The sequence below is a fragment of the Chelonoidis abingdonii genome, chromosome 2 (genome assembly GCF_003597395.2).
Source record: "Chelonoidis abingdonii isolate Lonesome George chromosome 2, CheloAbing_2.0, whole genome shotgun sequence".
In the NCBI taxonomy this organism is placed as follows: Eukaryota; Metazoa; Chordata; order Testudines; family Testudinidae; genus Chelonoidis; species Chelonoidis abingdonii.
The window spans coordinates 97,367,320-97,379,594 of NC_133770.1; the positions used below are offsets into that span (position 1 = coordinate 97,367,320).

Consider the following 12,275-nt stretch of genomic DNA (forward strand, 5'->3'; position numbering starts at 1 on the left):
TCAGGACCAGACTTCAAAGAGGAACTGCTGAGCTTCAGTTCATCTGCAAATTTGACACCATCAGCTCTGGACTAAACAAAGACTGTGAATGGCTTGCCAATTACAGAACCAGTTTCTCCTCCCTTGGTTTTCACAGCTCTACTGCTAGAACAGGGCCCCATCCTCCCTGATTGAACTAACCTTGTTATCTCTAGCTTGCTTGCTAGCATATATATACCTACCCCTGGAAATGTCCACTCCCTGCGTCTGACGAAATGGGTATTCACCCACGAAAGCTCACGGTCCAAAACGTCTGTCAGTTTATAAGGTGCCACAGGATTCTCTGCTGCTTTTACAGATCCAGACTAACACGGCTACCCCTCTGATACTGGTGGGAGAAGTAACATCCACATTCGCTCATAAGATTTCACAAGGATGCCACAGATTGCCTCATGACTATGTCACATTATGCAGATACTATGAGGCAGTTCAGCTATCAAGCCTTGTTACTGGTTGGCTATACTGGTACAATGCAAAACAGCACTGAGGTCCAGAGCGAGAAACATCAAGATACTGAATATAAACAAAGTTCAAGTAGGCACATTGCACAAAAGAAAGCTTTTGAAATTTCCAAAAACAGGTGTAAATAGACTCTCTACTTAGAAGAGAAGATCCAAAAAAGATCTGTGTTTGTCCTGCAATATAAGCTAGCAGGCAGAATTAGTGCAGTATTACAGTCTCTTTTTTTTAAAAAAAGCAAACCCCAAACGGTACATTACATCATTCAGGGCAACAGCATTTGCTAATAGAGAACTAAACTGCAAAGCCAAGGCACATCCTGGCTGAGTATTATGCTCAACTCAAAAAGTCAAGGAAAATGTATATTTACCTCTCAACTTAATACTTTGTACCACAGATCTGTTAAGAAGCATTGATATAAAGCTAACAAACGTGAGAAGATTTACACCAATTAGGTACCAAAATCTAATCAAGATTTGGTTGGGAAAAACAAGCTCAGTTGTAAAAGTAACCACTTATAGCTATACGTACACTGCAGGAAGGAAGAGTAATATTAAAACTGAGAAATCTTGCTTCATGCTGTACGTAATTTATTTAGACTTTCTTCTCCACAGTTTATGATCAAAAGTCAGTTTACTTTTTTGTTTTTTTGTTTGTTTTTTTAAGGCCTCATCAAATGTGACAGCCCTCCAGGTGCTGTAAAATAACGTCAAATACACCAACAAAGTAGCATCATATCTAGAACTTTTCTGTGAAACAAACCTGTTCAATCTAAAATGTAGCACACTTGATTGTTTTATGGGTTGGGAAAAATGAAGTATATATACATCAGACGTGCCATTTTAAAAAATGACAGAAGTTTAAAAAAAAGTTAGTTCTTCAAGATTGCAGTGAAAATACTTTGCAGCTAAAGTACTTTTTTCTCCCGAGAATTAAAATACCATTTTAGATATATTGTTTACTCACCATATCATGGAAGAATAAATAGTAGACTGTCTACATGATAAGTAAAAGCTCATAATACCCCATATCATACGTAAGGATATGAAATAAGAGTAAATTGTAGTGTAGTTACAAAGAAAGATCTGCTACAATCGCATAGCGTTGACATAAAAAACTATCATCATCATCATCACTGAAAGGTTTGCTGAATATACAAGGATATGTACTACTTCTACTAATTTATACCTATATGCGTTAGACATTCTAATTTAAAACAACTGGAAAACATTAAAACAGATTTAAATGGCCTCAGGAATTCAATTTACGGGAAGAGTGGAAACCAGATTTGCAATGAAGAGCCGTGTGACATCACATAGGCAAAACAGTTATTTTTGCAAAACATCACGTCTGAGATCCATTGTGATGCTCTGCCATTGATTCTGGTCAAACAGCATCTTAACATTCATTAAGGAACAGTTAATTCAAAGCAGACCATGCAGGTGGGCAAATTATTAGCAGTATATTTTCATTTGTTAAGAGCGGACAATGTGTTCAGTTTTGACAGAGACACAAAATGGAGAGAGTACCTGTCTCAACAAGCTTACAATCTAATAGAAAAAAGACAGCAAGATGGTTCTGTGAAGTCACAGCATGGACTAACAGAAGAGAGTTTTTTTCCTTGTGTGCACACAATTCGGGGGAAGTGGAGGAGGAATGGTTCAAAGAGGGATATGCAGTCCATTCTAACCCTATGATTATTCATTCACCCTTCCCACACCACAGAAGATGATTTTTGCAAGAAGTTAAAGCTGAACATGGGCAATTACACCTTAATTCCTCTGATAAAAGTGCTCATCATTTGCAATTGCTCCTTACGCCCAAGAATCTCAAAGGGATTAATGCTAACATCAATTGTCTGCCATTAATTTTGTAATTAATGTAGTAGTAACTGCCTATAATAAATCAATGTAAAAACCAACGTACAGAGAATTAAAATGGTTTTCCCTAGTCACACAGGTAAATCTTGCCACTGGTTCAGTGAGTCCAGTCCTCTGCTATAACCACTAGATAACACTGCCTGTCAATCCCAATCTAATCTCATAACAATGTATTATGTTTAGTATGAGAAAAGAGTGAACACACAGGGACATGGACAAACTAATCCATGACCATACACATTTCACATCAAGAGAATTAAAGCAGCAATTCACCACACTTAGTCTTCATGCGTTTGAATGGCCAGTATATATCATTGATAATTATGCTGGAATGATCATAGGAAATGGTTTAGTTAAAGATCTGGACCTCCAGGCATCATGGACATGTTTCACTAGTTCACTCCAGCACATTTTTAGATATTGTTTCCAGGCTTCTTGTAACAGCTAAATATTTAAAGACAACCCATCACTTGTCTTTATAGAAAAGAACATAAGAACGGTCAGACTGAGTCAGACCAAAGGTCCATCTAGCCCGTATCCTGTCTTCTGACAGTGGCCAATACCAGGTATCCCAGAGGGAATGAACAGAACAGGTAACTACCAAGTGATCCATCCCCTATCACCCAGTCCCAGCTTCAGTCAAAGAGAGGCTAAGATACCATCCCTGCCCATCCTGACTAGCAGCCATTAATGGACCTATCCTCCATGAAGTTATCTAATTCTTTTTTGAACCCCATTATAGTCTTGACCTTCACAACATCCTCTGGCAAGGAGTTCCACAGGTTGACTAGGTGTTGTGTGAAGAAATACTTCCTTTTGTTTGTTTTAAACTCACTGTCTATTAATTTCATTTGGCGAACACATAATTCTTGTGTTATGAGGAGTAAATAACACTTCCCTATTTACTTTCTCCACACCAGTCATGATTTTATAGACCTTTATCACATCCCCCCCTTAATCCTCTCTTTTCCAAACTGAAAAGTCACAATCTTATTAATCTCGCCCCATATCCCTAATCATTTTTGTTGCCCTCGGAATATCCATTTCCGATATCTCTTTTTGAGATGGGGCAACTACATCTGCATGCAGTATTCTAGATGTGAGAGTACCATGGATTTATATAGAAAATATCATATTGCCTCTAGTTACTCCTTTCTTAATGATTTCCAACATTCTGTTCGCTTTTTTGACTGCCACTGCACATTGAGTGGATGTTTTCAGAGAATTATCCACAATGACTCCAGTAGCTCTTTCTTGAATGGTAGACCCCACCATTTTATATGTATTGTTGAGATTATGTTTTTCAATGAGCACTATTTCGCATTTATCAACACTGAATTTCATCTGCCGTTTTCTTGCCCAGTCACCCAGTTTTATGAGATCCTTTTGTAACTCTTTACAGTCTGCTTTGGAATTAACTATCTTGAATAGGAACCAGAATTAGGATTTGATCTTTTAGGTCTTGTCATACCTTCCCAACAGGACTAAAAAGTAGCTGGATATTACTCTGTGTATTTATGGACTAACATAAAGGTGCACTGCCATAAACTGGTTGAAAGATTTTGATCTGAGTAATTTTGACAATTGTTTAAACCAAATTTAACTAAGGGGAAAAACTGTGAAAGTATAGACAAAAATTGCAGTCTGTTTTTTGCCCAGTTCCATCTTCAACAATTATTAAGGCTACGATTATGTTGCAGAGGTCACAGAATCTCTGACTTCCATTGTCCTCCGTGACATTTTCTGCCCCTGGATTAAAGCTTCTAGACACCCCTTCCTGCCCCGAAGCTCCCAGCCCCCACTCCAGTGCGGACATCCTGCAGCTGTCCAGCCAGGGCAGGGAGACACCCCCCCACAAAGCTGATCAGCTGTGACAAGCGGCTAGGGGACCCTGCAGTTCCCAAGCCTTGGTGGGCAATGGGAGACCCCGAAGAGCACCCTGGCTCAAGGGGACCCCGCAGCCGCCCAGCCTCACAGGCAGAAGGACCTCGCAGCTCTGACTCCCCACAGCAGCAGGAGATTCCAGAGCTCCCACTGACTGCAGCAGTGGGGGACCTGGGAGCCCCAGGAGCAGTGGGTGCTGAACCTGCCTCCTCATTTTGTCAGGGATATTTTTAGTGAAGATCAGGGACAGGTCACAGGCTTCTGTGAATTTTTCACTGCTTGTGACCTGTCCCCGACTTTCACTAAAAATATCCCTGACAAAAACTTAGTCTTAATAATTATTTATACAGTGCTGTAAACATGCGTGGTGCTTTAGAAAAGTAGACAGATGAGATCCCTTTCCCAAAGAGCTTTAAAATAACAAAAAACAAAAACACAGGCTAACAGTTCAGATACAGGAGACTGAGAAAACAGCACTGGAGAGCAGGTTACTGTTGTGCATAATGGGTTGCATCAGCACATAGCTGAGCTACATCCCATGCAGCCCTATCTCCCATCACTATCACAGGCCAATCAGATCCAGGGGTGACAAAATTCCAGGAGTTTTGCTTCCCAAGACTGAGTCATGAAAGCCCTGGCTCAGGTAGCTGCTTCAAACAGCAGCTGAAACTGCAGGCAGAGGGAGTGGGACAGCAGAAGGAGGTACGAGGTTGCTGAAGTCAAGGAGTGAAAATACAACAGCATTCCCTTCAGCCAGGAAAGAAGGAGAAAATCCAGCCCAGGATAAATAAAGCCATCACAGTCACCAAGGGAAGGAGAGTTCAGCCCAACACAGGGGACTCAAGCCCTCCCGACTACAAACTCACTCAACAAGAGAGTCAAGACCAACAGCAAGATCCACTAGGGACTTGACAGCCTAACCACAGCCAGTGCCTGAACCCTAGATCCCAATCTCCAGTGTAGTTACCACCCCTAGATGAAGAGCAATGTTTCTATCACCACCATTTCATTCTAGTTTTGAGCATTGGGAGCCACTTTAAGCTATCTAATGGATAATGGGTGAAAGTCACCCACATGCTCAGGCAATGCCAAACATGATAGCATCTGTCCATCACCTTATTGAGAGAGCTTGGGAGAGCACTGCCACCTATTCCACTCCCTTTCCCCATTTGACCTTTGTGTTTACATACAATGCAAAAATTAGACTAAGTACTATACATTAGACTTCCACAGTCACATCCAAGAACTAAGTTTGGATGTACTGCACTGGTGTAAGGAGGGAAGACTTGGATTCATTTCAGCTCCTTTTCCTCTGCTCACCCAATAACACCGCCTGAATACTTACATTTCTTTGATGTGCAAACATTTCAAGTTGATAGACCAATCTTGTTTCAAAATACGATCTGACAAACATGTGCTGAATAAACTAAAACTAAATTTAGGCTGTGAAATCATTAAAAATCAGTTGCATTTCTTTAATGTAATATACTATATAGAAATGACATTGTCAATCACATTTTCATTTGTTCCAAGTGGAAATGCATGAATTTAAAGTTTTATCTTCTAACATGATTCACTTTATTAAAATCTTGTGATTCCAGGCTTTAATATCAAGTTTTATTTTTATTTCTTTTTAAAGGGTACACGTTCACTATTAATTTGCCCACAGCTCAAACCATCTGTTAGAGAACAAGCACAGCTTCTCTTGCAAATAAGCAGCTGCCAAAATAGAAAAACAAAAAATAAAACAAGACCCAAAACCCGCCTGTGTATTGACAAAAATGCAGTTTAAACACAACCACCATGAGGCCCCTGTACCCAGCCTTACCTCAGAATCATCCGTAGATTCTTCGTTAGACCTGATTTCCTGAAAGCAATAAAAAAAAGCATGAAGAAGAAAACTTAACATATGTGCAGAGCAAATTATAATTATCTTTACTTTTTTAATTCTACAAGCCTTCTTATTAGAGGCAAAAAGTCAATAGAGTTTCAAGTGATTCTGAATGTGTTACAGATGAATGAGTATCTTTTCTGCTTTTCTTGTTTATTCATACTCATTCTGTGTTTAGGACTTGTAATCTGGTGCCACACTGACAGTCAGCAGCACTGGTTAACTGTAATGCTACTGTTGGCTACCCTAAAACAGACAGCAACTAATACCGCATCGTTCCAGAAATGCGCATCATCTAGGGCTCTAAGCAATAGTCAAGTGCCTGTGAAAGGTTTTCCTTCACCAGCACTGGGCAATCAATCTTGCAAAGCAATATCTAGCATCTCAGCCTGCGGGACAGAACTGCATGCTCAAATGATCCATAGGCCAATTTCTGTATTTAGCCACTATTCGGCCATTAATTCATTGGCTTATTTTGAACTGGCTAACTCTTTTAAACAGTTTCCCAGAGAATTCTAATGATGATGCATATTAAATAATAACTCTTCCACTTATGCACAATTCAGACATAGTGCCTTGCTCAGACCTGCCAAGAAACTGTGCCTATAAAACATCTGCCTTTCAAGACAATGAATCTTACCATCCTACAAAAAAGAGAAGATCCTACTCTTGCTAATCTCTCACCTGTCCACTGGTGAAATCTGCTGATGCCATGCCTCCTCAAAGAGGTCAGCAAAATGAAGATTTACTTAACGTATTTATAGTTATCAATAGCAATATAAGGTTACAACTAATATGCTGACAGCAAACGTAAGCATTTTAACAACAGTCCGTGATATAAACGAAGAACGAACAAAAGAGAAAAAGTATTTCATATCTTATAAAGTAGTATTTTGACTATAAGATATTTAGATACAACATTTCACGAGAGACAAAGTTACACACAATGAGAAAAGAGATGAAGGGGAAAGAAAATCTAATTCTGATGATTACCAGTGTTTCATCTTTAGTTTGTTGGTCACATTTATTTCTTTTCGTGCTATAAAAATGTGTTTTTGTAACCTTTAAGCACACAGCAAATGCCTTCTCTGCACGATTGAAGATCACTTTTAGTAACCAAGCGAAACAGTTTAGAGAGGGGGAAAAAAAAAAAAATCACATTTCCATTTACTGTTAGTGACTAACAGTCATCTGCCTTTCCCAGCTTTATTCACTACAGCCAGGCCCACCACTAAAATATTGTCCTTAAATGAGATGCAACTGTTTATTCTCTGCTCAAGTCATGGCATGGGGAAAGGCAGAAACAATGGACTATAAAATGGGGGTAGAGGTGAAAAAAGAAAGGAGGAAAATCCTGACATTCCTTCAAGTGGAGGTTTGAAATATTTTTTGCCCATTGTCTCACGTTTCTTGGAAATGGTACAGGAAGCTCAATCCAAGGAGCAGAAATTCCGATCAAAATATTTAGTGAAAGCATTTTGCAAGTTACAGTCTGTATCTTAAAAGAAATTAAAAGAAATTCTATTCAATAAAATATTTAAGTCCTAAAAATATGGAACTAAATTATGGTGACATGCAGAGCACTAAACAAGTGACATGAGCTGAACCACTGTACAGCACAAGGTGCAACATAGAATTTATATTGCACTTACAGTATGTTATTAGATTTAGAAATGGAGGGACTGTCTTTGTTTCATGCACAGCACTAAGCACATCATCAGTAATTAATAAGAGAAACTATATGAGAGTCACAGTTCTGATATTCTCAGTATTCCCAAAAGGCTTCCCTCTTCCAAGAACAGAACTTATAAACAGAGGAAGGTATACAGTACAATAACAATGAACGACTGTGACTCTATGAATGAGAGTAACTAGGGCCCCAGTCACATAAGCAGTAAGTTTCACGTGGGCAGATCCCTGTGGCCTCATGGGACTTCATTTCAGTCAATGAGGTTCCACAAAAGCCCAGAAACCCACCTGCACAGCATAGCTCCCAGGATCTGGGCAAAAAAATACCAGGACATATTGTGCTACATCACAAAGGACTTCAGAAGTTGACTTAAATCACTTATCTATGTAAATGCCATAAAAGTGATTTTACTTAGACAGACACTCAGATACCATTGTGATGAATGCTATTAATAACTTAAACACACGGTACATACACAAGGGGGGAAAGCCACACAAGCACATAGAGCTGTAAATTTTAGAAATAATATTGCACCCCTGGATGTAGCCTAACAGTTTATTAAAGGAAATGCTGAGCAAAAATTAAAAAGGAAATCTTGGTTTGGGAAGCTAATGAACAGACTCTGCATCACCAGATAGGATGTTGGCAGTGTTCTGGGATGTTTAGAATTGACAGGTACTCTGCTAACTCACTATGCAATGGAGCTACTCTGAAAAGCTTTCTGCCTGACTTCTCCCATTCCCACAGGTAAAACTGGAATAGTAATCGCAGTCATGACTACAATGAGGTTTTGTTGGGATGGGTTTTTTAAATGTATGAACCAAGAGGATTATCCCAAATTCTATTTTTTATTTTTAAAATAGTCTCCTAACTGTGAACAGAAAATCCCTGATGGGTAGGTGACCAGAATCCCAAACAGTGACCTAATAACTATCACTGACAGGCCTCTCACACTTTGGGGTGGAAGGGGAATGGGGGGAAACGGGAGGAATAAGCAGTGGTATTGTATATTTCAGCCAATTGATTTTCAAGAAGCCTAAGAATGCAGAAATGATACGCAGATGAGAAAAATGGGGAAATTTAAAAGAACTGTAACTAACCGGTACAGTTAACCTCTGATTTGGCAGGCTTGACAATGCATCTCACCAAATGCAGTCTTCTATCTACATTGTTGTGGGAGGGTTTTTCCCTTTGCACTACATGCCATCAACTGACTTTAGGCCCATAACTTTAGGAAAGGAGAATCACAAAACCTAAATTCCGATGAAAGTTCACCTGCATGCACACACTATTTATAGTTCCTCTCCAGTGTAGGGAAACCCAAACATAAATCACTGCATCTTCTACATGCGAAACTTACCTTAAGCAAAAGTTAAAAGACCACTCTCATATGATAGTCCATAGGGAGAGAAATGCAAACAATTAAATCGGACTGTTTTAATAATCAAAAGGTGTTAATTAATAACAAAAGTAAGGATTTTTAATATGATACTTTTATATTTGACTGTGCCTTCATGGGGTGCACTAATTATAGATTTTAGTGACCGAGACAATGGAGAGAATACAAAGGAAACTGCCTCGACCAACAAAATTCACAATATTGTAGAGGAGGTGTATATCTGATATGCAACCTATAAATACCAACATTAGGACCAGCCTCCTTCAGAGAATTTAAATTTCTCCACAGCTACGAAGTAAATCCTGGGAAAATAGTTCTCCTAAGCTTTATTAAGCCCAACAAAAAGACACCAGTCACACTGCCTAATATACTGACAAAAAGTGTGTGTGGCAGTGGAGAAGATACAGAAACGCCAATTTTCTGAAGGCTTTAAACAAATTATATTTATAGCTATGAAACTGCTATACTTGGGCGGGGGAACTTTTTCTTAAATCTATTTTATTTTGTCTCACGTACAGGAACCACCCAACCCCAAGGCATGTTCCATGGAGAGAGTTCTTCTGAGCTGAAAAGTACTATGTGTAACAGGTATATTAAAAGAAGGTCTAGAACAACCAAAATTTCAGCTGCCTCCCAGAGAATATCCCACCTTTCCCCATACTCATTCCCCAGCTCAAGAAGAAAATCTCTCTCCCAGTCAGTTCGGATGGACTCATTTCTTTCTTCTACCTCGGCATTCTTGATCTTCCTCTGAAGTGAAACAGCCCGCATGCAACGATCAGCTGTGTGCTCACACATGCTACCCTGACATTATTATATCTGTCCCCAGATTCTAAAGATCCTGCCTTAAACCCTACCTGCCAGGGTTTATTGTAAAATATTACATTAAAACTAGGCCCCACTCCCGCCCACATTTAAATGTATAACTTTACACAGGAGTAATCCCACTGACTTTACACTTAAATGTTGACAGGACTGGACCCTACACATAGACTACTGCCTATTACATTATTTGAAAGGCTATTACTGTAAGGATTACCACTTTTCCTTGAGTCACATACTAAATTCTAAAACAGCTGCACACAAAGAACTAGAGAATGAGGTTCTTCAGCCTCAATCTTGCCAGGAGCTCAGCACGTGTTGACCCCTGGACTCACTTCAAAGGGGCTTCAGGCATGCAGGGGGATTGAAACATTCAAATTGCCATGTGGATGAGACCTGAAATCCATCTAGTCCAGAATCCCTGTCTGCCACTACTAGATAATTCTAAAGTGCAAGAACCCTGCAATAGGCAGACATGGGATAATCTGCCACAACCCCTCCCAGCCCCATTAGGTTTCACCCTGATATCCAATAGTTAGAGACTGCCTTAAATTCTAAGACATGAAGTTTAGCATCTCTTACCCTCACCCCCAAAAAAGTTATCAATTAAAATAACTGTGGATATTCCTGTTATACATACAAATGTCCAGTCCTTTATTGGATCTTGCTAAATTCTTGGATCTGTAAATACAGTTCACTACACTGGATCAAGACCCTAATGACTATCAAAAGTTTGTTTTGTCATTCGAAGATTTAACACACTTCCTTCTTTGCCCTTAGAATATAAAAGTTGCTTTAAAAAAAAAAAAAAAAGAAAAAGAAAAGAAAAAACATTTAAAGGAAGCACAGCTCTGGTCTACAGCATGGAATGACCATGAAAGAGATTAAATTTTGGACAAACTCTAAAGACAGGTTTCCCTGTACAATACAGTTCCCAAGAAGAGGATTTTCTCATATAGGGTAATATGACAAATTATAAAAGTAATTTAAACAAATAGTTGGTATATAATATTTAAGAATAGCTCCAACCCAAAAGTCACCAATAATCTTCTCTTTAAAATAATTTAAGAAACCGTAATATTCTCTCCTCATATCCAACTGACTGAGATTGATTTGAAATATTACTAAAAACTTAAACTTTGACAAAAGCATAGCCACCAAACTCAATCAATAAGAATTTGATATAACTAATAAATGAGTGGTATTTAATATCCAATGGCTTTATAGAAGTCAAACTAGTGGGGTTGGTGATTTCATGCTCATAAATTTGGGACTTTTAAGTTATTTTTATGTGAAAATGAATGAGACTACAATATTGATTCTGAACCTTTGACAGAGATTAACAGGGTTTCAGCCTCAGCTTTAAATGCACTCAGGACCACACTGTTCTGGCATCTTCAAAAAGATACAGAATCGCCTGCAAAACTGTGCACTAACCCTTTACACCTCTCTTGTAGCCACAAAGCCCTCCAGTTCTGCTTCCCACAAACATCCATTTCCCAGTTCTTCTTCTGCTGCTCCTCCTCCCATCCCCTCCTGCTGTCCCTGCCTCCCTACAACCCTCCCCATCCCTCCTGCTGCCTCTGCCCCCACAGCCCTCCTCCCCATCCCCATGCCTCCTGCTGCCTCCACCCCCCACAACCCTTGGAGTACCCACGGAGTCAGTGCCTATGGTAGTAACTCAGAGTCCTCCCCATCTAGTATCTCATCTCTTGTCACTGAGGATATTGGCTACTAGCAGTCACAGATGGGCCGCATGCCATGTAGGNAAAACGCAGTGGTGTCTCCGCTCGCCTAGTCCAACTCCTCCGCGCGCAGCAAACACTGGGCTCCCCCTGTGCAGCTGTCAGTCCTCGCTGCGCCGGCACAGCCTTTACCTTCTCCTCTGCTTCCGCCATGGTGCAGCCACCTAACAGTCACGTGAGAGGCCGCTGGAAGTCAGAGGGCTGTGGAGGCAGTTTGGGTAATGTAGTTTTTCTACTTCCGCTTCTGCTGCTGGGTTTAGGGCTGGCAGGGAAGCCTCTGCACCTGTGCCTGCCTCACTGGTGCACAGGCAACACCAGACCTTAGTGCAAATGTCTTCACTATTTGCACTGCTAGCCACAACCATTGAAAAATCAGGAGCTAGGCCCCAAGAAATTATGAGATTGCCTTAATAATTACAAGTGATTAGAACAATAATAAACTTGTTATTTTGTTGTGGTTTTTAAA

The 12,275-nt window shown here is 39.9% G+C and overlaps 1 protein-coding gene across 4 annotated transcripts in view; it reads right to left on the bottom strand.

Annotated features, from left to right (window-relative positions):
- The window catches only part of VPS41 (VPS41 subunit of HOPS complex), a 172,026-nt gene extending 160,024 nt beyond the window's left edge, over positions 1-12,002 (bottom strand). For 2 of the 4 annotated variants that reach the window (XM_032797067.2, XM_032797066.2), the window contains exons 1-2: positions 11,942-12,000; positions 6,091-6,129 (exon numbers count right to left, since the gene is read on the bottom strand). In XM_032797067.2, coding sequence (XP_032652958.1) covers positions 6,091-6,129; positions 11,942-11,962 — 60 coding nt within the window. In that variant the 5' untranslated portion in view covers positions 11,963-12,000. Of the gene's footprint in view, positions 1-6,090; positions 6,130-11,941 lie in introns of all 4 variants that reach the window. The other 2 variants (XM_032797070.2, XM_032797072.2) reach the window with 2 other exon arrangements.
- Positions 12,003-12,275: the final 273 nt, after the last annotated feature.